This window comes from Miscanthus floridulus, chromosome 8 (genome assembly GCF_019320115.1).
Source record: "Miscanthus floridulus cultivar M001 chromosome 8, ASM1932011v1, whole genome shotgun sequence".
NCBI classification, from domain to species: Eukaryota; Viridiplantae; Streptophyta; class Magnoliopsida; order Poales; family Poaceae; genus Miscanthus; species Miscanthus floridulus.
This window is the reverse complement of record NC_089587.1, coordinates 13,606,928-13,632,182: the sequence shown is the minus strand read 5'-3', so window position 1 is coordinate 13,632,182 and position 25,255 is coordinate 13,606,928. Positions and strand designations below refer to the sequence as shown.

At 48.2% G+C, this 25,255-nt stretch overlaps 4 protein-coding genes and 2 pseudogenes across 4 annotated transcripts; 3 read left to right on the top strand and 3 right to left on the bottom strand.

Moving 5' to 3' along the window:
- The first annotated feature begins 559 nt into the window (after positions 1 to 559).
- On the top strand, positions 560 to 1,180 carry LOC136468588 (uncharacterized). The gene has a single exon (XM_066467101.1). It carries the CDS (start codon positions 560 to 562, stop codon positions 1,178 to 1,180), a length of 621 nt encoding a protein of 206 aa, XP_066323198.1.
- A 715-nt stretch (positions 1,181 to 1,895) lies between these two features.
- On the bottom strand, positions 1,896 to 3,764 carry LOC136468587 (pentatricopeptide repeat-containing protein At5g50390, chloroplastic-like; annotated as a pseudogene).
- A 4,710-nt stretch (positions 3,765 to 8,474) lies between these two features.
- Positions 8,475 to 11,448, top strand: LOC136475781 (polyubiquitin 11). Its single transcript, XM_066473372.1, has 2 exons — positions 8,475 to 8,623; positions 10,540 to 11,448. Exon 2 carries the CDS (start codon positions 10,540 to 10,542, stop codon positions 11,227 to 11,229), a length of 690 nt encoding a protein of 229 aa, XP_066329469.1. The 5' UTR covers positions 8,475 to 8,623; the 3' UTR covers positions 11,230 to 11,448.
- A 3,795-nt stretch (positions 11,449 to 15,243) lies between these two features.
- LOC136475779 (peroxidase 30-like) lies at positions 15,244 to 19,032 on the top strand. Its single transcript, XM_066473370.1, has 4 exons — positions 15,244 to 15,597; positions 15,707 to 15,898; positions 15,997 to 16,159; positions 18,440 to 19,032. Exons 1-4 carry the CDS (start codon positions 15,328 to 15,330, stop codon positions 18,877 to 18,879), a joined length of 1,065 nt encoding a protein of 354 aa, XP_066329467.1. The 5' UTR covers positions 15,244 to 15,327; the 3' UTR covers positions 18,880 to 19,032.
- Positions 19,033 to 19,873: 841 nt separating this feature from the next.
- LOC136471152 (receptor-like protein EIX2) lies at positions 19,874 to 20,893 on the bottom strand (annotated as a pseudogene).
- A 1,811-nt stretch (positions 20,894 to 22,704) lies between these two features.
- Positions 22,705 to 24,394, bottom strand: LOC136471151 (probable leucine-rich repeat receptor-like protein kinase At1g35710). Its single transcript, XM_066468879.1, has 2 exons — positions 24,200 to 24,394; positions 22,705 to 23,870 (listed from the first exon to the last, which is right to left on the bottom strand). Exons 1-2 carry the CDS (start codon positions 24,315 to 24,317, stop codon positions 22,990 to 22,992), a joined length of 999 nt encoding a protein of 332 aa, XP_066324976.1. The 5' UTR covers positions 24,318 to 24,394; the 3' UTR covers positions 22,705 to 22,989.
- Positions 24,395 to 25,255: the final 861 nt, after the last annotated feature.

Below are 25,255 nucleotides of genomic sequence, written 5' to 3'. Positions count from 1 at the left end.
GCTCCTCCTTCCTCTTCCCGTGCCGCAAGGGATCTGGACGGACATCGCCCTCGACTTCGTCGAAGCGCTGCCACGCGTTCGGGGCAAGTCCGTCATCCTCACGGTAGTGGACAGATTCAGCAAGTATTGCCACTTCATCCCTCTAGCGCATCCGTACTCCGCCGAGTCCATGGCCCAAGCGTTCTTCGTCGACATCGTCCGTCTCCACAGCATTCCCCAGTCCATGGTGTTCGACCGTGACCCAATCTTCACGTCCGCATTTTGGCACGAGCTCATGCGCCTTATGGGCACCAAGCTGCACATGACCACTGCCTTTCACCCCCAATCAGATGGGCAGTCCGAGGCGGCCAACCGCGTCATCATCATGTACCTACGCTGCCTCGCCGGGGATCGACCACGCTAGTGGCTACGCTGGCTGCCATGGGCTGAGTTCGTCTTCAACACCGCCTACCAGAGCTCATTACGGGACACGCCGTTCCGCATCGTCTATGGCCGAGACCCTCCCTCCATTTGGTCCTACGAGCCGGGAGAAACCCGGGTGCCTGCCGTCGCCAAGAGCATGGAGGAGCGGGCGGAATTCCTCGCCGACGCCCGCTATCGCCTGGAACAGGCACAGGCGGTCCAGAAGAAGTACTACGACGCCGCACACCGTGCTGTGTCGTACCAGGTGGGTGATTGGGTGCTACTCTATCTACGTCATCATGCGGCGGCGTCTCTGCCTCCAACGGTCACCGATAAGCTCAAGCCCCGGTTCTTCGGACCATACCGTGTCACAGAGCGGATCAACGACGTCGCCGTTCGCCTGGCCCTACCAGTCGGTGCCCGCCTCCACGACGTCTTCCATGTCGGGCTCCTAAAAAAATTCCACAGGCCACCGCCAGAAGCCCCTCCGCCACTGCCGGCCCTGCACCACGGCGCCATTGTCCCCGAGCCAGAACACGCAGTCCGGACACGCCTGGCACGAGGTGTGCGCCAGGTTCTGGTGCAGTGGAAGGGCCAGTCAGCTGCCTCCGCTACTTGGGAAGACGCCGAGCCATTCCTCGCCAAGTATCAGGCATTTCAGCTCGAGGATGAGCTACCTCTCGAGGAGGGGAGAGATGTAATGTGGGGCGTACGTACACCAGGCGTAGACGGGCTCGTGACGTGCGTCGTGCCACAGAGCGCGCTACACGTGCAATAGACGCGAGGACGCGCTGGAGGACGTGGCCACCATGAGTGGCTAAGCTAGGAAAGAGAGATTAGTTTCCTATTTATATTCCTTCAGTTTAGGAGTGATTGGTTGAGGCCTTGGCCTTATATGCTGTAATCGAACAATGCAATTGGCAAGCAAGATTATTATCGTTTAATCTCCATCTTCCTCTCAACCAACAAGCCTACGACGGAGGAGTAAACCTTGTCGGAGAAGATGGACCGCGGCTACGAACTCCGTAGCCAAGGGCCAGCTACCCGAGGGCTCGACGCCCTTGACATTTATGACCTGTCAGAATTTTCTCAATTTCTTGGTGATTGGTGGTGGCCTTATGCAACGCCCAAAAGAAACCCTTAAGACCATCACAACATAGAAAATCCTTTTTGGGGGGATTTGGGATATGAAAGCCTGAGTTATGATTTTGGGGAATTTTGCTCAGGGACACTGAAGAATGGCGTTATTTGTCACCGGACACCGCCAACTTGCTTATTGGCTCAGTACCATTATGAATCACAGTTTATTTGGCAGAAGACACCGCAGTCATTAGTTTACTCTTTTCTATCATTTTAGAGAGAGAATATGCACCGAATGGACTAAGTTGCCCCTGGCTCGCTAGCGCACTGCCTATATGGTTCGGTTGAACCAAGTCGTGTGACCCGTGCGACCGTCTTCCTCCTCCAGCCGCCATCCCCATCCGTTCCCCGTCTCACCCGCCGGTCGTCTTCCTCCTCCAGCTATCCTCGGCCGTTCCCCGTCTCACCCGCCGGTCGTCTTCCTCCTCCAGCCATCCCCGGCCATGGTTTGGCGCAACACCCTTAGCTATCAGCCTCTCGAACATCTCGATCGCCTTATCCCCCATGCCATGGTAGCCATATCCAGCAATCAGAGCGTTCCATGAGATCAAGTTCCTCCTAGGCATCCTCTCAAAGACATTCCTCGCGTCCTCCATCCTTCCCCATTTGCAATACAAGTCCACAAGCGTCGTGTTCCCAACAATGTCCAGTGGCAATCCTCTCTGGATCAAGCCAACGTGCGCCTGCTTCGCATGCTCCAGCAGCCCCAACCTAGAGAACACCCCTAGCATGGTCGAGAATGTGAACTGGTCCATGGCGACATGACTCCTGCACATTTCTTGGTACAGCTCCAACGCCTCCTCGCTGTGGCCATGAAGCACAAACGCCGCCAACATGGAGTTCCACGCGACGACGCTCGTCCGATGAGGCTGTGGCAGCCCGTCAAACACCCGCCTCGCCTCGTCAATCAAGCCGCACTTGCTGTACATGTCGAGCAGTGCGCACGCCAGGTACCGGTCAGCGACGTCACCACACGCCCTCGCCTTGACAACGCAGTAGTGGCCGCCCGGCTCGCGCCGACCCCGAGGACGTAGCCGCACTGAGAACCACCACGAGGGACCTCGGCAGCGGCGCGTCCCCGCCGGCCGCCTCCGCCCGCATCTCCCGGAACAGCGCCAGCGCGGCGCGGGGGCGGCCCGGTCGATGAGGCCGCCCATCATGATCCCCCACGTGACGCCGTTCCGGTCGGGCATCCCGTCGAACGCCCGGCGCGCCTCGGCGAGCATGCCGCACTCGAGGTACACCCGCAGGACGTGGTTGTGCGTGTACAGGTCGAGCTCGAAGCCGGAGCTCTCGACGTGCCAGGCCACCGCGGCGGCCGCGTCGGGCTCCCGCAGCGCGGCGGCGGCGAGCAGCAGCGCGTGGTAGGTGCGCACCGGGAGCGCGCGTGAAGGGAGCCCCCGCGCGGGCCAGGCGGAACAGGTCGAGCGCCTCGGCATGGCGGCCCGCCGCCGCGTGCCGCTCGATAGCGGCGTAGAGGGCGGGGAGGCCGGTGGGGTTGGGCCGGGGCCGGGGCCTGGGCCTGGGCGCGGGGCTGCGAGCCGTGCCGGAGGAGGCGGCGGAAGCCAGGTCGTCGCCGGAGCTTCGTGGATGCGGTAAGAGATGTGTGCCTTTGACCGACGCAGTCTGGTTCAACCAGGGGCATCGAGCGTCATTTTCAAAATTTTCTCTCTCCAAAATGACAGAAAAGAGTAAAGTAATGACTGCGATGTCTTCTGCCAAATAAACCGTGATTCATAATGGTACTGAGCCAATAAGCGAGTTGGCGGTGTCCGACGGCAAATAACGCTATTCTTCAGTGTCCCTGAGTAAAATTCCCCTATGATTTTTTATTCATATACGAAGCAATTTATATTTTACTTGCAATAGATAGAGAAATGAAAACAGCTAGCAGAACTTGAAGGAGTGTCGCAGCCCTGTAGGCCTGTAGCTAAGCTGTTGCGTGTTGCCAACTGAATCAAGAACAGAGCTGGAGACGAGCATTTCATATGGCAGACAGGAGATTGCATACGCTTGGCTTATAACTGTACTTTTTTAGCCAAAGAACAATATTTTTCTTTCACAACAAATCAGTCAACAGTACTTTCAGCAATGGCTTATCAGCCATAAAACTGCTTCATGCAGCTAAGTGAGAGGGACATTGTCTATAGGTTCTATCCAAAACGCATCATATCTCTATCTAATAATTCAAAGCTGAAAGCTCTGTTAACCTTGATGACCATCACACTAATACTGTGCGTGTACTTGTTTATCAGAAGGAACGGTGAGTGGGTAACCCCTTTGTGATTTCTTTTGTGACCAGTTGGTGATGGTACCAAGAAGATGTGGTTAGAAATTTCAGCTAGTCTCCTTTGCATTTTGGCTGTATATACATCACACACTTTGTGACCATCGGCTTACTTTTGTTTAGTTCAACGGTCCCGGCCGGCCTTCCGGGCACCTAATACACTGATCAATCTATTGCAGCCAACCTCAAAAGAAATGCATTTGCATTGCAGTTGTCTGTCCCAATCAATCCACTTGCAGACTCGCATTATTGATGGAGGAAATGAAATTCAGCCTTTGACGTGGATGCAACAACTGCACTGCACATGATATCTTAGCCGTTGTGTCGAAGTTTGCTTTGCTAACGTTTTGAGAAAACCAGCTTTGACCAACACGAGACGAGCGCCTTACGTTTGGCACAATGTAATGTAGCCCGGCACGGCAAGTTAGACTAGTATTGTGTTAGCCGGCCTCTTTACGTTTGGCACAGTTTAATTGAATCCGGCATGGCAAGTTAGACTGGAGTGTGAGCCGGTCATTGCAAAGTTATTATGACATATATATAAGAGCACAAGTGTATAATAAGATAATGTAAGCAAGGCAGCAAGCTATATGAATTGTCACGTTATATTTATGTTGAGATGTTGAGATGAAGAAGAGAAAATAAACAGCCTATAAATTCATAGCGAGTGATAGACGGGCACAAGGCCTCCTATTTCTTAAACCGAATTTTGTAAGAACAAAAAAAAGGACTTATAGGAGAATGGGATAGACCATATATCAACGGGAAAGGTACACGTTGCTCGAGTGTTTTAGGCGCTCCGCTCACTCGATCCTGTAGCTGTCCGATCTGCGGCGTCAACACGGCGCGCAACAAGCGGTCGCGGGCCCCTCGGTGGCCGCGGTCGGACCGGACGATGGCCTATGGCGACCCGCGGCCTGGGCGTGGCCTGTGCGTGCATGCGCCATAGGCCCATAGGTCCCGGTGCATGGTGCAGGCGGCAGGTGCATGGAGTAGGCTTTGGTGCTGGTGCAGGCTTTGGTCAGGTGCAGGAGGGGTAGGTTTTGGTGTGCAGGTGAGAGGTGAGGTGCATGCTGACCCGTCACATCACCTTACTCCTAGCCCTAAGTCATGCATGTATGCAGATTTATTCTTTTAGCAGCGACAGGTTCCAACTTAGGTATCGTTTAAATTTAGGTACAAAAAATATAAGGGTGTCACATCAAATGTTACACGAGATATCATATGGGAGTGTTTGGATATCATATGGGAGTGTTTGAATAGTAATAATAAAATAAATTACACAAGTCCTTAGTAATCCATGAGACGAATTTATTAAATCTAATTAATCAGTCATTAGCACATGGTGCATTCATGCCTCTGCATATTATTTTGTGTTGCTTGGTTGGAAGTCGGATTTCAAATTGAGTTGAATTTGCATTTTGAAATTGCTTTGGAAAATTTGGAAAAAAGAAAAAAATGAATTTCCCTCCCTCCTTTCTCCTTTCCCTGCTTCCGGACCCTCTGTGTAGCTTTAGAGTTCTAGAGCTATTGAACTATTCGAGTTCTCAGATCGAGTGCTCGAATCATCTACCTTCTCATTTTTTAGGAGAGCCAGAGAGCCAGATTCAGAATAGCCAGCCTTCTTTTTAGGAGAGAGCTCATCCCCTTTTATAGTTGAAGAGGATGGGCTCTTATAAGTCAGAGAAAGAGAGAGAATGTATACGTGTGCTATCTAGTCTTGTTGCCCACGCTGTTGGGTACGAGACGGTTGTCGGCGTCCACAATACTGTTTTATGTCCAGATGCATGTGGCAGGCTCAACCGTGTTCGCCTGGTATGGCAAATGTCGGCGCATACAATACTGTTTGGGTTCTGACACGCCTGAAATGTTGCATAGTGCCTATCTGGCATGGCCTGGTGGTACCGTCCGGCAGGTGCGCATGATATGCCAGGGTACGGTCCTCGGTATTACGGTTTGACTTGAGCGCCTTACCTTATCTGCTCCGCCTGATCTTCGGGCTCTTACCGAGCGGGCGTCCCCGGTCGGTCGTTCCCAGTCGGCCCCGACTGTGTCGGTCGGGGAAGATCTGCAAGCAGAGGTCCAGCGTATCCCCGATCGGAAAAGGAAGTCGGAGTCGGACTATGTCTTCACCTTAGCCAGACCTTCCGGTCGGGACCGGATCATTCTCTCGGCCTGTCATTAGGTATCTGGGTCGGCCCGGGAGGTGCGCGTTGTCACTACACTGTCTGCTGGACCGAGTTTCTGCTGGGAAGCGGGTCCATTGGGGACCCCGAGTTTATGAACCTGACACGTGGTCACTATGCTGCATACTCCCTGTACGGCCGCTGACCAGCACGCTGGTTCACCGCGTCGCCCGCGCAGGACAGAATGGGATGTCACGACCCACTGACAACGCCGGGGCATGGCATCAGCGGCGAACAGGCGCCCGGCGTGGAGCCGTCCCTGTCACCATCTGCAGTGTCGACAGGACCCGCATAAAAGGAGAAAAAAAGGCCCGGCGGTCCTGGAAGCCTTCCTCTCCTTAGCTCTTCTCCCTCTTTCTCTCTGTGTAACCTGCTCTTCCCCTTCATCTATAAAAAAGGGAAGCAGGACGCCCCAGGAAGAGGAGGGCGGTTCACCACTCTACATGGTTGTAGACATAAAAACACACGCCCTAACACGCCTTGGGAGCACATTCACATCAGAGACTTGGGACCTGTCCCTCTCTCGCTCGTTTGTAACCCCTACTACAAACTTTTAGTGCTAGTAACACGAGCAGCAGCGACGAACTGGATGTAAGGACTTTCTGTCCGAACCAGTATAAACCTCGTGTCCTCTAAGCACACCATACAAGCCAGACGCGCAATACTAGAAATTTACTAGTCGGTAACTCGAAACACCGACATCTGGCTAATCTTTTTGTTTTATTTGGTTTCCCTTTGAAATCTTCTAATTTAGCTTTCATAGAAATAATCTAGGTATTTTTTATTTTATATGTTCTATCTGTTTGCATTAATTTTAATCATTTGATCTGAATGCTGTGGTCACGAGAATCGAGTGTTTCATGGCCTTAAAACACTCGATTATGCCATCTGACCCGTTTTCAACCAATCTAGTGTTTCTGAGCTATATCAATGGTGCAGCATGTTAGTATACATATCTAACTATTACTCCGTATATGAGTGAGTTGTTAAATTTATTCCAGGTGAAATGGCATTAACGATAGCCAATAGGCGGCTAAATTAATAGCCATACTCTAACAGCTCTAAAAACATATATTCATCGAGGCACTTTTATGCAACCACATAGTCAACTTCAACGTCGCTTGCGTGCGTTCTCAAGTTTTCTTTCTTGCAAATTACATTTTTTTTTAAAAAGTATAATTTGTATCGTGCGATTTTTTCTCTCTAGGTGTGCGTGAGTGCGTGACTGTGGGAGTAACAATTTTGAATCTCAAAAAGGAAATAAAAGAATAATACTGCTGCCTACTTTGAGGATTTCAATATTTTTCTCTAAAATGTTTTGGTGTGATATCTAAACAGTCTTTAAAGCCAATTGCTCAAGATTCATTCAACAATTGAAACGTCTCACATGACTAAATGATATAAGGTTGCTAAGGTCTTGCTTGATAAGCTTTTTTTATGAATTTCATCTAAATTTTCGAGTGAAACTATTAAATACTAAGGTTGCTAAGTGTCATTCTTGCTCGAGAAGTCTAACGCTTTAAACTTTAACCAAATATATACAAAAAAAATATTAATATTTATAGTACATAATTAGTATCATTAGATAGATCGTTGAATCTATTTTCATAACAAACTTATTTGAAGAAACAAATGTTGTTTATATATTTCTATATACGAATACCATAGCGACACTTATTTTAGGATGTAGGGAGTACTCCCTTTGTCCCGCTTTGAGTGTCGCTTTGGCAGCTAGTACCTCTGTCCACCTTCACAGCTTGTGCCAAGTACCTAGACTCTTCCTCTGTCTATATTCATTTAATCTCTGTTGTACCTCGTCCGGAGATAAAACGACTCTGATAAAGGGACGAGGGAGTAGTATGTTACAGGAGTGAAGTCTACTCCCTTTGCCGCAAAAAGGTAATCCTAAGTGTGAATTGTATTCTTTTTTGACCAAAGGAATATACAACAAGAATGATGTCATCATCATGCTTCGATCCTTTTTTTTTTTGGTAAAGCTTGAGCTTCTGTAAAAATAGAGAAATCAGGGGGGAAATCACGTTTTGGTGGTTTTGATTTCTAGCCTCCACAATAACTTTGGTTTTACTATTTTTTGTTTGATTTTAGTTTCAGAAGTCCACTTTTGTACGTGCTCGTAGAGCCTAAACAAAAGGCTTTCCAAAACGACCTTATCTTCAAGTGTTGTAAAAAAAATGAGCCCGTTTAACGGCGTCGACAAGTCTAACGGACACCAACCAGCGAACCACCAGCGCCGAGCCAAGCGAAGCAGACTGCAGACGGCACGGCCGAGACGTTGACAGTTTGACACCTTGGCGCGGCAACGGCATCTCTCTGGCCCCCTCTCGAGAGTTCCGCTCCACCTCCACCTCCACCTCCACCTCCACCGGTGGCGGTTTCCAAGTCCGTTCCGTTCCGCCACCTGCTCCTCTCACACGGCACGAAACCGTCACGGCACCGGCAGCACAGCACGGGGGATTCCTTTCCCACCGCTCCGACCCTTTCCCTTCCTCGCCCGCCCGTTATAAATAGCCAGCCCCATCCCTCGTCTCTCGTGTTGTTCGGAGCACACACACAACCCGATCCCCAATCAATCGATCCCCGCTTCAAGGTACGGCGATCCTCCTCCCTCTCTCTCTACCTTCTCTTCTCTACACTAGATCGGCGGTCCATGGTTAGGGCCTGCTAGTTCCGTTCCTGTTTTTCCATGGCTGCGAGGTACAATAGATCTGATGGCGTTATGATGGTTAACTTGTCATGCTCTTGCAATTTATAGTCCCTTTAATTTCGGATAGTTCGAGATCGGTGATCCATGGTTAGTACCCTAGGCTGTGGAGTCGGGTTAGATCCGCGCTGTTAGGGTTCGTATATGGAGGCGAGCTGTTCTGATTGTTAACTTGCTGGGAATCCTGTGATGGTTCTAGCTGTTCGGCAGATGAGATCGATTTCATGATCTGCTGTATCTATCCGTGGTATGATGTTAGCCTTTGATATGGTTCGATCGTGCTAGCTACGTTCTGTGCACTTATTGTCAGGTCATAATTTTTACCATACCTTTTTTTGGTTTGGTTTGGTTTCGTCTGATTTGGCTGTCGTTCTAGATCAGAGTAGAAACTGCTTCAAACTACCTGCTGGATTTATTAAGGCAGCGTTTGGTTCCTGGTATCGAATCATACACGCACCAGTGCATCTTGGATAGCCAGCTGGGGGCCGCGTGTCCAACCGTTTGGTTGCCGGATCGAACGAGTCCATTCAAGACCGAACCATGCAGAGCAATCAAATATTCTCTTGTGATGCTGTATCATCCAGTTCGGCAAAAAACGCCGAATGACGCCATACAGGACACCGTACTGAGCGTCTGCAACTCTGCATCCCACTCACTGCTCACATCTCCGCTTGCCGCCTCACCCATCCGACTCAGACCGGAGCCACACGGATTACTGCTGCTGGTGTGTGTATTAACAAAAGATCCATTTGACCGGAGCACATGCAGCTTGGACGGAAAAAAAAATATTATATTCGTCAGTGCTGCATATGTACTCATACTTAAATAATGGTTTTATTTATTCGACCTCATCAGTCCTGGCACTATGGAATAGTATAGATTTTTTAATATAATATAAATCAGTGGTGACTTATCTTGCTTAATTTTATTTTCTTATTATGAAATATCGTTACATTCATAATAGCAAATTTGTGCAAATATATAGAATCTACGTGAAATTCTTGGTTGGACCAATACAACAAACCCCTCAAACATTCTCTTGTACTGAACCATACCATTCCGTACAACCATCCAAACAAAAATCATGTATCATCAAGTACATGTAACCAAACAATTAACACGCACCATCCTATTCAGACTTGTCTCATCCATAATCTATCTATCCAGGATGATCCATCCCATTCATCTATATACACCCAACCAAACGTTACCTAAATTTGGATCTGTATGTGTCACATATATCTTCATAAGATGGATGGAAATATCTCTTTATCTTTTAGATATGGATAGGTATATATGTTGCTGTGGGTTTGTTAGTTATATATATGTGCTTACATACGTGAAGAAACGTACTGCTACAGTTTAATAATTCTTGTTCATCTCAACAAATAACGATAGGCGTATAAGTTGTTGTGGGTTTTACTGGTACTTTGTTAGATATATACATGCTTACATACATGAAGAAACATGCTGCTACAGTCAAAAAATTCTTGTTCATCTCAAACAAAAATGAGGTGTATATGTTGCTGTGGGTTTTACTGGTACTTTGTTAGATATATACATGCTTACATAGATGAAGCAACATGCTGCTATGGTGTTTAATAATTATTATTTATCTAATAAACAAACATGCTTTTTAATTATCTTGATATGTTTGGATGATGGCATATGCAGCAGCTATGTGTGGATTTTAAATACCCAGCATCATGAGCATGCATGACCCTGCCTTAGTATGCAGTTTATTTGCTTGAGACTGTTTCTTTTGTTGATACTCATCCTTTAGTTCGGTCACTCTTCTGCAGATGCAGATCTTTGTGAAGACCCTCACCGGCAAGACTATCACCCTCGAGGTGGAGTCTTCTGACACCATTGACAACGTCAAGGCCAAGATCCAGGACAAGGAGGGCATCCCTCCTGACCAGCAGCGGCTTATCTTCGCTGGCAAGCAGCTTGAGGACGGCCGCACGCTTGCTGACTACAACATCCAGAAGGAGTCGACCCTCCACTTGGTGCTCCGCCTCAGGGGAGGCATGCAGATCTTCGTGAAGACCCTGACCGGCAAGACTATCACCCTCGAGGTGGAGTCTTCTGATACCATCGACAACGTCAAGGCCAAGATCCAGGACAAGGAGGGCATCCCCCCTGACCAGCAGCGGCTCATCTTCGCTGGCAAGCAGCTCGAGGATGGGCGCACGCTTGCCGACTACAACATCCAGAAGGAGAGCACCCTCCACCTTGTGCTCCGCCTCAGGGGAGGCATGCAGATCTTCGTGAAGACCCTGACTGGCAAGACTATCACCCTTGAGGTGGAGTCCTCGGACACCATCGACAACGTCAAGGCCAAGATCCAGGACAAGGAGGGCATCCCACCGGACCAGCAGCGTCTGATCTTTGCCGGCAAGCAGCTGGAGGATGGCCGCACCCTTGCAGATTACAACATCCAGAAGGAGAGCACCCTCCACCTGGTGCTCCGTCTCCGTGGTGGTCAGTAAGCCATGGGTAGTTTAAGCTGCTGCTGTACCTGCGTCTGTCTGGTGCCCTTTGGTGTACCTCCATATGGTGGTTGTCGTCTATTAAGTATCTGTGGTTTGTGTCATGAGTCGTGACTGAGTTGGTTTAAAGGGCCGGTTGTGTCCTGTGTGTGTCATACCCAAGACTGTTCTGCAGCAGTATGGCTTTATCATGAATAAGCTTGATGTTTGAACTTAAAAGTTTGTGCTCAATGTTGTTTTTTAAGGTTATATCTCCTAATATTTGCCTGAGATCAAATTTGATTTGCTGGTTTCTATTGGACCTCCAGGTTCTCGCTATCTACCGTTTCTTACTGAATGGTAACTTGGTACTGTCAAGCTCAGTTTTTGACTCTGGCTTACAGCTTAACAAGTTTGATGGTTTGTTGGATGTTAACTTGGTTCTGTCAAGCTCAGCTTTATACTCTGGCTTACAGCTTAATATGTTTTACTGTTTGGTTTGTTGCTATGTTGTTGGGTTCTGATTGCTAGTTCTTGTTGAATCCAAAAGATCATGTAGTATTCTGCTGAACCATTTTATTTATTTGAGTGATCCATGTTATTACTGTGAAGGAATCTTCTAGCTAAGTAGTCTACTTAGATTTTTCTACAAGGGTAAATTTACTGGATGCTTCAGTGTTTCTGTGATCATTATGTATTCTGGAGACAGTAGCATCCAATGTAAGACAGCAACTTGATCACATCAACTCAAGTAACACACAACAAGGTTCTTTATCTCACCAAAACATTGGAGAATATACACAGCACCGTAGATGCGCATGCTTCCCAATCTTAGTTCGAGAAATTTAAGCACAAAATCTCAAAGCTGTCTTCACTCTTTGCTCTCAAAGTCATGAGTCGTGACTGAGTTGGGTTTGATGGACCGGTTGTCCTAGTGTGTTCTACCCAAAACTGTTGTGATGGCTTAAATCATGAATAGGTTGTGATGTTTGAACTAAGTTTTGTTTTCTGTTATTTCTCTTAAATAATACGTTAGGACAAATTTGTTTGGCTGGTGTTCATCGAACCTTCAGGTTCGTAGCTGTCTACCGAGGATTAAATTTGTTTGGCTGGTGTTCATCAGACATCCAGGTTCCTAGGTAGACGGATAAATTAGTTTGGCTGGTGTTCCATCAGAACTTAGGCTATCTACCGTTTCTTACTGATACTGAATGTTAACTCTGAATGCTAACTACAGGATCTGGAAAGCTCTGTTTTTTTTACTCTGGCTTACAGGTTGTTGCTATGTTACTGGGTTCTGATTGCTAGTTCTTGCTAAATCCAAAAGAACGTGTAAGATTGTGCAGAATAGTATTATTTAATTAGGTGTTCCAGATTTATATCTTATGGGTAAATTTTCTGGAGGCCCCAGTGTTTCTGTGATCATAATTCATTTGGAGGCTGTGGCTTTATGTTTTCTGGAGACGACAACTGAAGTACTAGACAGCAAGGTTCTTTGTCTCGCCAAAACATTGAGCACTGTAGAATCTCGTTGGCTGCTCATTGGAGTGCACGCAGCTGCAGGTGATGCACGTGCTTGCCAGTTCGGTTCACTCTTTCTCTGCGGAGTGTTGATCAATCTTACATGTCACAAGAATGATGGCACAAGAAAAAATCTGCAAACTGTAATGAAATTGTAATGCTTAACAGTTAACTCAATGCTGAGGAATGAAACGCATATATGGTCGAGATGATGTCTTTCAGCGTTCTTTTTGCTGCTAACCCAGTGATGATTTTACCGAAATGTAAAACATATTTCTTAGCTTACTATAAATAAAAACCCTTCTTGTTTCAAAACGAGGAAAAGATTGCTCCACCTTAATAAAACAAAAGAATGTTTAATTTGCTCCACTGATTTAAACCAGTGTTACCCAATGAGACTTGTGAAGGAGGTTGTCGGTTTCGAGGGGAAGCTTGTGTGGGACTCCAGCAAAGCAGACGGCATAACCAGGAAGGCAGGAAGCTCATGGGTAGCTGCAAGACAGGGTTGCCGTAATGTGTCAAATACCGCATAAGCCTAACTGCTAGAAGCATAGTTGATATTGAACACTCCCTGTTGATTAAATACAGTCTTACGACCAAAACTGATGGATCACGGATGGATGTTCTTGGCCTATAAACATTTGCTTGCTGATTGGGCAAGCTCGGTTTGATTTTTTAAATATCACATTGTGTCGAGAAAAGAAAAAACCAGTGATTCATGTCCTTAATTTGTACTCTACTTGTACTCTACTGATCACTATTGAAGAGCCGTTGATCAAAGGGCACTAAATTGGATGCGCAAGCTCTGGTTTGCATTTCTTCTTATTTTTGTTTACGTCAGTAATACTGTCTAAAGATTAAATTTGCTGGCTTTTGAGCTTTGTTTGGCTGGTGTTCGTCGAATCGAACCTGCAGGTTCTCTGGCTGTCTCCAGCTGAATTTCTTACTGGATGTACACTTCAGGTTCTGTTTTCACTGAATGTTAGCAGCTCTCAATTTCGAGGTTCGTGTTGGACTAGTGGTCACATTGATCACATAGACAATTAAGTTTTTTTTATCTCACCAAAAAAAAAAAACTGCAGAACGATTCTGGAAATCGTTGGACACCGACACACCGTATGTAAGGTTTGCTGAAAGCTGGAGGACACGCCATTGCAGAATTCCATTGGCTGCGATTCAAAAAAAAAAGAATTACATTGGCTGCTCATCAGAATGCACACAGCGGCTACAGACACATGCACTGGTTACTAACAATAGTTGATGTATTCACGCACATGCTTGCCAGTCTTAGAAAAGTTTTATTCGAGAAATCTAAGCATATGATCTGACATCACATTGCATGGAACGAACCTACAGCTTTGTTACACTCTTCTTCTCCACCCAGCAAGTCATTCTGGGAGGAGCTGCTTCCCTCGGTAAAAAAGAGCTACATACGGTGTGGCCCTCAAAACTGAAAGGATACTTGAAGGAAATCTTTGCTTTTTGATCGGCTCACTCTTTCTCCTCTCCTCTTCTCTCTACTACAAAGCCGCTGACCGATCAATCTTATCTTATGCCACAAGACCCACAAAGGAGTGATGATCTGCAGCGCCAGAAAACTTTTTGCAAATTGCGATGCTTAACGCAATGCAGAGGAATATAATCAAACGCGTACACGATCAAATGATGATTCCCTCTAACTTGCTGTAAAAAACTGGTTCTTTGCTTTGCTAATTAACCCAACGATTTTATCCAAATGTTGAACAGAATTGTGTCATTGTGTGGCGAAGAACACAATTAATACAAACAGCAGAGTGGCTGATTAGCGGGTTGTCGGTGACGCAGCATGGAAGCAATGTAGTAAAGAAGTAAGATGATCTGAAAGAGATGATGATGAGCCACTGAAAGCTGGGCAAAAGAAGGCCATAGGGCCTTTGAGGCCATTGCAGGAAAGGATCCTGTTCTTTTCTTGCTCGATGTTTCTTCCATCCACAAACGTCGATGGTCGATGCCTCCACTGCAACCGCAGCCATGATGAGGATTGGAAAAGAGACCACACGGTCTTGGCTTGCTCGATGTGCCGCTGCATGTGGGGCCACACGCTCATTCCCGGCTTCAGAATCACATTCCTGATGGGCAGTGGGCACACACGCACACGTGCTGCCTGGGAGAGCGCGAGTAGACCATATGAAAGCGCTACGAAACTTAACCGGGATGCAGCTTGCGACCTCTACCATAGCTTGATTCTCTTAGACCGGCCTCTACTGCTTCTGCAAGAAATCCTATCGAATATTTATCATTGCCGTGTATGTGCAGCTGATAGTGCACTAGTGTGGCAAACTGGCAACCTGTCTTTTTTTATCTGAATAATTCAGTGCTTAACTCTGCATGGAGACATGGAGTATGTCATAGTGATAACTGTTAAGTAAGCTCTGGAGTCTGGACCAGCACAAAACAAAAGAAACATTCCATGTATTTATAGACCCTCCCAGTTCAGAGACTTGTGTAGACTTGCTGTACTCTGCGCCACACACGGCTAGCTGCCTGATAGTGTACACAGAGTCACAGACCAGTAGGCCAAGTGAGTGAGTGAACATTGTGTCGGCTAGGTAGGCGGCAATGGCGGCGAGCACCAGGAGGCGGCACAGCAGCAGCAGCAGCAGCAGGATGGCCGTGCCGGCGCCGGTGGTTCTTGGAGTGGCCATGGTCGTCGTCGTCCTGGCCAGCAGCGCGACCGGCGCGAGCGGGCAGCTGAGGATGGGGTTCTACGCCGAGAGCTGCCCCGGCGTGGAGCGGATGGTGGGCGACTTCGTCCGCCAGCACGTCCGCCGCGTGCCCACCGTCGCCGCCGCGCTGCTCCGCCTGCACTTCCACGACTGCTTCGTCAGGGTACGTGACTGCGTGCGTGTGCGTCCATTGCACGGCGTGCCAGTGCCAGACTGCCAGTGCGCGCACTGACCGTGTGGGTGTGCATGCGTGTGTTCCACTGTCTCGCCAGGGCTGCGACGCCTCCGTCCTGCTCAACTCCACCGCCGGCAGCGTGGCCGAGAAGGACGCGCCGCCGAACCTGACGCTGCGCGGCTTCGACTTCGTCGACCGCGTCAAGACCCTCGTCGAGGAGGCCTGCCCCGGCGTCGTCTCCTGCGCCGACGTCCTCGCGCTCGCCGCCCGGGACGCGGTCGTCGCCATTGTGCGTGAGCGGCTGTACTTCTCTGGTTCCTGGATGATGGACCATCGACCATGCATGAGCTGACAACTGAGTGCTCGATCGATCGGACTTGTTGGCAGGGTGGGCCGTCGTGGCGCGTGCCGACGGGGAGGAGGGACGGCACGGTGTCCACCATGCAGGAGGCGCTCAACGACATCCCCAAGCACACCATGACCTTCCCGGAGCTGGCCAACCTGTTCGCCAGCAAAGGCCTCGGCGTCCGTGACCTCGTCTGGCTCTCAGGTATACCCACCTCTACATGACGACTACTCTCCTCCACATGGCAGTAATAAACCAAATATTTGTCACTAGACGTGGATCATGTATGTATTTTATACTCGTAATAAAACATGCTTAAGGCCTTGTTTGATACATGTGTATCCACCTCAATCCACATGTGTTGGAGTGGAATAAAATAGAATTTAGTTCAATTCCACTCTAATCCATTTCAACACACGTGGATTAATATGAATACATGCACATCCAAACAAGGCCTAAGTACATATTAGTAAAAAAAGATTAGGGATTATTCCTGCAACTAGATCAAACGTGAATTTCACAAAAGTTCGATAGGAGGGAGATTTTAAACAAAAAATGCCGGCCGGTATGGTTGAGACTTGAGAGAGGCGTAGGCCGGGCACTGAGCTGAGATAGCTTGGTTCTGATTGCCCATTCCTTGCATGTTGATTGGGCAACAGCAACAGCAGTACTACATGCAAAAGCAGCACAAATAATGGTTGTTTTCGCTGCCACTCTTAAACCGGATCGCCAGATTCCTTGAGAGAAATGATCCAAATTTACTTTCAGCTCCGATCCACTCATCGCTGCCAGCTTCCTGTCCTCTCGATATGTCCGCATCAGATGCTCCTTTCACTATATATTTCATAATAGTTGAGCACTGACCATTCCTGATTCCTCTGAAATGAAATTCCTGAATTAGAGCTGTTCTTGAATTCAGTTTTTTTTTAAAAAATAAAGAAAACAGTGCAGCGCCATCCACCAATGTGTGTGTGCATACTGCATAGTTCATATATACATAGGTCACTAAATTAACTTGTCGATTTTCAATGTTTTTTTTGCTCCCAGAAATTAAACTGTTCATTTTCCTCCCAAAAAAAAATAAACTGTTCATCAGCAACCTGAAAACCATCTGAAAAAATGCAGACTTTTCCTAAAAAAACGCAGAGACAAGTGCTTAAATCTTTGGGAAAACGGTGTTTTTGCCCCTGTCCAGAAGTTCAATTGTGATTTTACCCTTATTTTTTCAACTTTACGATTTTACCCCTGTTATTTTGAAACGAAGGAGTAGTTTGCCCCTGGTTTGGATGTCCGTTATTTAGAGTCTGATTAAATGATTTTTTAAAAAAACACATAAAATCAGATGCGAAATGACTGAAATGCCCTTATCACAGTTATCCCATCCGCACCGTATCCACCGGTGCCTATTGGGCAGGGCGCGCGACGTCGACGGGGGAGGCACGGCCAGCGGGCTCGCGGCGCGGCGGGCGCGGCAAGGCGGGCGCTGCGGTGGGTGCGGCGGCCGCGACGGGGGCGCGGCTGAGCGGGCGCTGCGGACGTGCGAGCTCGCGGCGCGGCGGGTGCCGCTGGGCGGGCGTCGCGGCATGGCCGGCGGGCGCGCTATGCCGCGGGTGCGCAGGCGCGCAGCTCCCTCTCTCACCTCTGCCTCTCGCCACCGTTGTGCTTGCTCGCTCTCCTTCTCCGCCCTCGCCGAAGCCGCCGACGTCGCTGCGCTCTTCCTCTACTCTACCCTCTCTCCCTCTCTGCTCCACCCCACCGGACCGACGCCGGCGCCCAGCTGCTCCGCTCTCTCTCTCTGCCTTGCTCCCTCCTCTCTCCCTTTCCTCTCTCCCTCTCTCTCACACTTTCTCTCTGCCTCAACCGTGACCAAGCCAACAGGGGGATGAGGACGGACCGAGGCCGTTCGCCCTAGGCCACGTCGCCTTGGCCAATGGACGGGCGACACCTCACCTTACGGGTCCCGCCTGTCATTGGTACAGAGACCCACCCCCTCTCTCTTTCTCTCTCTGTAGACCCGGTCTTCGTAGACCAAAGGGAAAAAGAGGATAGGTCTATAGATCGGTGCACAGGCACAGTGCTGGTCAGCTGTGACCTCTGACTGGCCACACGCGTCAGACTCTAAGCCACAGGGAAAATGCTATGTGCACACAGGAAAAAAAAATCTAATTCCAAATTAGGGTAAAATCACAATTAGACATAACAAACAGGGGCAAAATCACATGAGCATTCATGTCCTTTTGTACAAAGTTTAACACCGTTAGGGGTAGATGACGGAGAGAGGACAAACTGGTGCTTCGTTTTGAAATCATAGGAGTAAATTCATAAAGTCAAAATTAACAAGGACAAAATCACAATTTCAATACAAAACCAGGGTAAGACGCGAGAGCCCCTAAATCTTTCATGCAGTTCAGGCTGTTCTAGTACTCTTTGTACGCCATTGCCCTCTATGTTTGTGACACATGTGGAATGCAACGGATCGAGCAGGCGCGCACACGATCGGCATCGCGCACTGCTCGTCGTTCGCCGTCCGCCTATACGGCTATCCGGGCGCCCGCGGCGGCAACGACACGACGGACCCGTCCCTGGACGCGACCTACGCCGCCAACCTCCGGAGGCGCAAGTGCCGGGCGGCGAGCGGCGGGTACGCCGAGGACGCCGTGGTGGAGATGGACCCGGGCAGCCACCTGACGTTCGACCTGGGCTACTACCGCGCGCTGCTCAAGCACAGGGGCCTGCTCCGCTCCGACGCCGCGCTGCTCACCGACGCGGCGGCGCGCGCCGACGTCGAGGGCGTCGTGGGCGGCGCCGAGGAGGTCTACTTCCAGGTGTTCGCGCGGTCCATGGCAAGGCTGGCGACGGTGCAGGTCAAGACCGGAGCCGAGGGGGAGATCAGGAGGAACTGCGCCGTCGTGAACGGCGGCTAAGTTACTTGCATTTTTTTTTCTTTTCGTTTTTCCATTCTCCCTCGTGATCATTACTGCTAGTGAAGAATACTGTGATTTTGCTCTTACATTTGGGTGATTTACACTCAGTACGATTATTATGTTCAAAATTTTGTTACGCTTCACTTATTGTTAGAGTATATATATCTTGAGACGTTTGATGGTTTTGTATACGTACTACCTTATATACTGAGTTATTATACATAACAAATTCTAAGCAGTTGCCCCTGTGTCTCCCCCTGGGCCCTGGCCTGCCCTGCCAACCGCGCCGCTGCCGGTCGAGCACTACCCGCTCGCCCGCCGCTGCCCCGCCCCGGCGGGATCCAGCTTCTCCGCCTCCTGCCCGACCCATCCCACCCACAGGCCAGCATCCTCCCCGCCTATCTCGCGCGCGCCGGCACTGGAAGGCAACGGCACGGGGGCTTCTTCCCTGGCGCCTTGCTTTCCGTCCCGGCCTCCTATTTGGCGCACCGCCCGGATCCGACGTCCCTCTCCCTCCCTCTCTGGCGCACCCCTCAACGGCGAGGACCGGCCCCTCTCCCTGTCTAGCGGGCAGCGGCTCCATAGAAACTCAGGCAAGCAGGAGCCCCGATTTATGCGATATTACTGCAAACGCTCGTTCAAAGCAACCTGCAACTGCAAGCTGTGTGCTTTTTAGCAGTTCTCGCTTTGGGCAATTCAATTGGCCGCCTAACACAATTTTGATGGTGGCAAACATTCAGGCTATTAACCTACCGAAGAATCAGGATTATCTACTCAGGTTGCATGAACACACATGAATCAGGGGTTATATGCATACATGACTGATAGAATCCAGAGAATAAACAAGTGTTGATGATACAGACATACAGTTATGAGCTAGCAAAGCCACCTTTTATGCCCTCAGCGCACCTGAGGCGAACTGCAGATCATGCGACTATAATAGAACTCTTGAGACACGCATAGGTGGCTAAACAGAAACCAAAGTACTCTGTTCTCAGGTGTGCTTCATCTTCTACATAACTTTATTTTGCATGGCATCAATGGCACTGAAGAAAGAAAACCTCCTGGACTTGCAGAGGAATAATGCTCCAAACCACAGCCAGAACCCAAAGACAACACCAGCAATTATTGAGTAGTATAGCCATATGATATCAAGATCTTGGTGGAGTTCATTTACCCCATCCAAGGTATGGTTTTCACAAGCAATGCTTAGGGGAAAACCACAAAGTCCTGGATTATTGCTGTAAGAGGAATTATCAAGCGTTCTGAGTTGATCTCCAATAGGTATCTCTCCTGACAGATTGTTGCTCGAGAGATTTAGTGAAGTGAGACACGACAAGGATGACATGCTTAAAGGAATAGGGCCTGAAAGTTTGTTCCAAGAGAGGTCAAGTGATTCTAAAAGTGACAGATCGCCAATCTGTTCCGGGATACCACCAGCTAGATAATTTCTTGACAGATTCAGCATACGGAGACCCTTTAATTTTGTCAACTCTGAAGGAATTCCGCCAGAGAGGGAATTGCAAGACAAATCAATAGCTGCCATAAAGTCAGCTGATGACTGAAACATATAATCTCGTCCTTTCCAAACTATGTCAACGTGCCCAATGTCGATGATTTCTTGCTGCATGATGGATTGCTTCCACATTGAATATAAGTTGGCCAGTGTTTTTGGTATTGAACCTGTAAAATTGTTTTGAGCTAGATCAAGCAGATGGAGATAGGAGAGCTGTGAAAGTTGCCAGGGAATACTTCCATAGAATAAATTTGATCTCAGCCGGAGAATCCTCAACAAAGGATTGCTCTCATGTATCCATGGAGGGATCATTCCATAAAACTTGTTTCCAAGATCCAGAATAGCTATGCTTTTCAAGTTCTTCAACACTTCTGGAAGGTGTAACGCACCGACCTGGAAAACGGCTAAGGTCCACTTTACACGTTAAATGAACCACACCTGCTAATTAACTCTCTTGCACTTTCATCCTTGCTTCGCACAAAAGAAACGATCCGGAGTTAACAATCTCCCAGGTCCAGGCTTCCAGACTTTTAAGCTGGCTCAGCTCTCCTCCAACTTTCAGTATGGTTCGAATACTAAACCAAGCTACCTAGTAGGACAAGGCTTTTAAGCTGGCTCAGCTCTCCTCCAACTTTCAGTATGGTTCGAATACTAAACCAAGCTACAACAAATATTCAGGACCGACTCTCGTATTCCTAACTCCCCGGCCAAAGTGCCATGCTCTTGCATGGCCATGTGCAACATGTCCAAGCTCCCGAGCCATACGTCCGTGAAACCGCGAGAGTTGGCTCTGAATACCATTTGTAACACCTAGGCTCGGCACACGGCACAGACCCCAGTCTACCGAGGGGTGGGCCCCACCTACGTAGCAACCCGCTTGCGCTTTCGTCATCGTTTCGCACAAAACGGTTAATCAAAGGTTACTACGCGTCCTTGGCCTGGCTATTTAAGCTGGTTTGACGAACTCAGAATTCACGGTATGGCACTAACCTTCTGGGTGTACAGTATTGTCTGCATCTACAGTACTCGTCGCTACAGTACCGGGTTCAGCCCAGCCCAATTACGCGTTATAGCTACAATAGCCCGCCCCACCGCAATTCGGCCCATGAGCTGGGTCTCACATCCACCCACTCTCAATGGGTTCGACGTCCTCGTCGAGCTATCGAACCAGCTTACCCATACGGGACAAATATTCAGGATCGACTCTCTTGGCCACGTTCATATTCCCAGCTCCCCGGCCTAAGTGCCATGCTCTTGCGGAGCCATGCGCAGCCTGTCTGAGGTCCCGAGCCATACGCCCATGAAACTGCGAGAGTTGGCTCTGAATACCATTTGTAACACCCAGGCCCGGCACACGGCACAGGCCCCACTCTACCGAGGGGTGGGCCCCACCTACGTAGCAACCCGCTCGCGTTTTCGTCCTCACTTCGCGCAAAACGGTTAACCGAAGGTTACTATGCGTCCTTGGCCTGACTATTTAAGTTGGTTCGGTGAACTTAGAATTCACGGTATGGCACTAAACTTCTGGATGCACAGTGTTTTCTGCAGCTACAGGACTCATCGCTACAATAACCCGAATTCAGCCTAGCCCAGTAACCCGAATTCAGCCCGGCCCAATTCAGCGTTATAGCTACAGTACCCAGCCCAACCGCAATTCGGCCCCTGAGCTGCGTCTCAGAAGGCTTCCCGTGAAGTTGTTGTTGGATAGGTGCAGTGACATTAGTGAAGATTATCTTGGTTGGCACTTCTCCAAACAAATTATTGCTAGACAAATCCAAGAATCGTAGGTAAGGATAGTTCCAAATGCAACCTGGGAGCTCTCCAAATAGTTGGTTGTTGGACAGATCCAAGATTTGCAAACTACTATCTATGAGTCGACATAAAGTGGGCAACTCCATGCCATTGAGATTAGAAATGCTACTTGTGAGCTTATTGTCAGACAAAATGAGATATCTGAGATTTGGGAGAATTGATATAGATGCAGGAAGCTCGCCCTCAAGATGATTGGTGCTGATGTCAATGGATACCACCAAAAATGAGAAGTTACCGATTTGCAGTGGTATCGTTCCAGTAAAGTGATTCTCTGACAAGTCCAGATATTCTAAGTTTGCCAGGTTTTCCAACTCTATTGGGATTGAGCCAACAAAACTGTTGCCAAAGAGGGAGAGAATCTGAAGGTTCATGGAGTTCACGATCTGCGTTGGGATGCTTCCGTTGAACAAGTTGTCAGACAAGTCAAGCACGAGTAGCTCCGTGCAGTTTGTAAATAACTCCGGCGGAATGGCCCCGCTGAGATTATTTCCGTTTAAATAGAAGGCTTCTATTCCTTGCATCTTGGCAAAAGACGTTGGTAAACATCCATGCAACTGGTTCTCTGATAAGTCCATCAAAACGAGGCCGGTAAGGTTCCCCAACTCCGCTGGGATGATTCCATGGAACGAGTTATCAGACAAGTCGAGGATGAAGAGCTCCGTGCAGTTTGTAAATAACTCTGGCGGAATGACCCCACCGAGATTATTCCTGTTTAAACTGAAGTATTTTATGCTTTGCAACTTGGCAAAAGACGGTAAAGTACCATGCAACTGATTCTGTGATTAGTACATGTAATTGAGGCCGGTAAGGTTCCCCGACTCGGCTGGAAGAGTTGAAAACAAACCAGCATTAAATATTTCAAGCGACTCTAGCATTTGAAGTTTCTCGAGTGATGCTGGGATCGATCCACCAAGTAAGTTGTTTGATAGACTAAGAATACGCAATCTAGGTATCATCCCCAGCTCTTCTGGGACTCCAGCAGTGAGATTATTTGTATCAAGATCTAGTTCCCTGAGCTTTCGGAGCCTTGAAAGTGAACGTGGTATTGCACCAGAGAATCCATTATATGACAGATTCAAATAGCTTAATCTCGGGACCGTCTCTGGCAGTGAGCCTGGTATATGTCCCAGGAAGGAATTAGATGATAAATCAAGTGATCTCATCCACGTGCAGTTGAGGATAAACTGGGGGAAGGTGCCGTCAAGACTATTGTTCCTTAAAGATAAGAATTTCAAACTGGGCATAGGTAAAAACCTGGCAGATTCTGGGTTGAACAAGTGGTTGTTACCGAGATCAAGATGGGCGATCATAGGGAGCTTACTGAGTTGGTAGGGGATGGCACCACTGAGACTGTTGCTGTTCAAGTCAAGAAAGGTGAGAGTGAGCAACATGGACAGGTTCGCCGGGATGGTACCAAAAAGGTGATTGTTGCTGAGGTCAAGCCTGGTGAGATTCTGGAACGTGGTGGAGTAGAAGGCATCAAGCTTGCCGTTGATCCCTGCACTGCGAAGGCGGAGCGCAGTGACGTGGCCGGCACCGTCGCAGGCGACGCCGAACCAAGAGCAGATTGAATTGGCAGGCGACCACGAGGACAGGGAGCTGGCTCCAACCAGGGTGGATTTCCATCGGAGAAGTGCATCTGCTTCTGGGTTGATGGCAATGGCTGGGCATATTAGCACAAAAAAATGAGATCTGGAGGATTAGCTGTGGCTCCATGGAGTAAGTTGCAGTGGATTGCAGGTATCTCTGCACCCAGCGACGAAGCCAGGAATCGACGAAGCCAGGGCTGGCTTCCTCTTCTTCTTCCTCCAGCCCCTCCTTGCCTTCTTCTTCCTCCTCATGGCGGTAGCCCGGGCTCCATGTAAATCATGGCCATAGGGGGGGCTGGAGCACGGGTAGCCCCCCGCTGGCTTCGTCGCTGTCTGCACCTTAATTTGGAAATAGCCACAAGGCTTATAGAAGAAGAGATTTTAGAAGACGGAAATAACTCACTCTTCTCTGAAAAAGATGGAACGTTCAGCCTCACTTGACCGGCAATTTTAGATAGATGACCATTAGTCAGCAGTCGTCCACTAATCCACCAAGGAAGTGCTGATGCAGCATATACCATAATTAGTGCACTACTGGAAGACTAAACCCACCATCTCGGTATTCCACATCAACTTCATAATCATCGCTCACTTAAGTGTCAACATTGCTCCATTCTAAAATATAAGGTATTTAAGTATTTAAAATGTATCCTAAATTGTACTCCCACTTTCCCAAATTAAATAAACTTCTAGAGACATTCTTAATTTTGATCAAAATTAAAAAAAGAGCACCAATATTTATGGCACCAAATTAGTATCTAGATGCATCATGAAATATATTTTCATAATATACTTATTTGGTGTCATGTTGTTATCTTTTTTATATAAAGCTGGTCAAACTTAAGATAGTCTGACTTAGGGTCATTACAAGAATTGATTTATTTTGAGAGGGAGTAAGATAGATTTAAGTGAAATCACCGCCAACTCAATTTTAAAAAGAACATTTAATGCATACCTACAATTGGTATTGGTATCTAATTGCCAACCATTTTCACACGATTAAGGGAGTTATATGCATCATTTATTTTTACCCCAATAATTTGTCCTAAAATTTCTAGAATTCATTATATTTCAGGACGGAAGGAGTAAAATAAATTGTAACTTATTTTTTCACATCTATGGAAAGAAATTGGCAAGTGCAATTTTGTGATAGTACGACACATGCAAGTAAGCATTGACTGTTAGATTTAATAGGACTTGGACTACTACATATTAAATTTAAATCAAATTAACTCCCAAGTCCTATAAAGCGTTGTAATATCGTATTTGAAATCGACTAAAAAGTTGACTAAGTTTGTGGCTTTTGCGTGCACCAGTTGTAAAGTTGAGATTGACAAAAGTCATGCCACATGCGTGCACCTCTGCCACTGCTGAGCCGAGGCATGTAATACGAATCGAAACAACGTGGTGCGTGTTCGGGCCTCGAGGTCCAAGGGGAGATGACCATCAGTCAGCAGTC

Coding starts and splice junctions, on each gene's coding strand:
- LOC136468588 (XM_066467101.1), top strand. CDS start 560: ATGGAGGAGCGGGCGGAATTCCTCGCCGACGCCCGCTATCGCCTGGAA.
- LOC136475781 (XM_066473372.1), top strand. CDS start 10,540: ATGCAGATCTTTGTGAAGACCCTCACCGGCAAGACTATCACCCTCGAG.
- LOC136475779 (XM_066473370.1), top strand. CDS start 15,328: ATGGCGGCGAGCACCAGGAGGCGGCACAGCAGCAGCAGCAGCAGCAGG. Junction 15,899..15,996: donor GGGACGCGGTCGTCGCCATT/GTGCGTGAGCGG, acceptor ACTTGTTGGCAG/GGTGGGCCGTCGTGGCGCGT. Junction 16,160..18,439: donor TGACCTCGTCTGGCTCTCAG/GTATACCCACCT, acceptor CGGATCGAGCAG/GCGCGCACACGATCGGCATC.
- LOC136471151 (XM_066468879.1), bottom strand. CDS start 24,317: ATGGTATATGCTGCATCAGCACTTCCTTGGTGGATTAGTGGACGACTG. Junction 23,871..24,199: donor TCCATCTTTTTCAGAGAAGA/GTGAGTTATTTC, acceptor TAATATGCCCAG/CCATTGCCATCAACCCAGAA.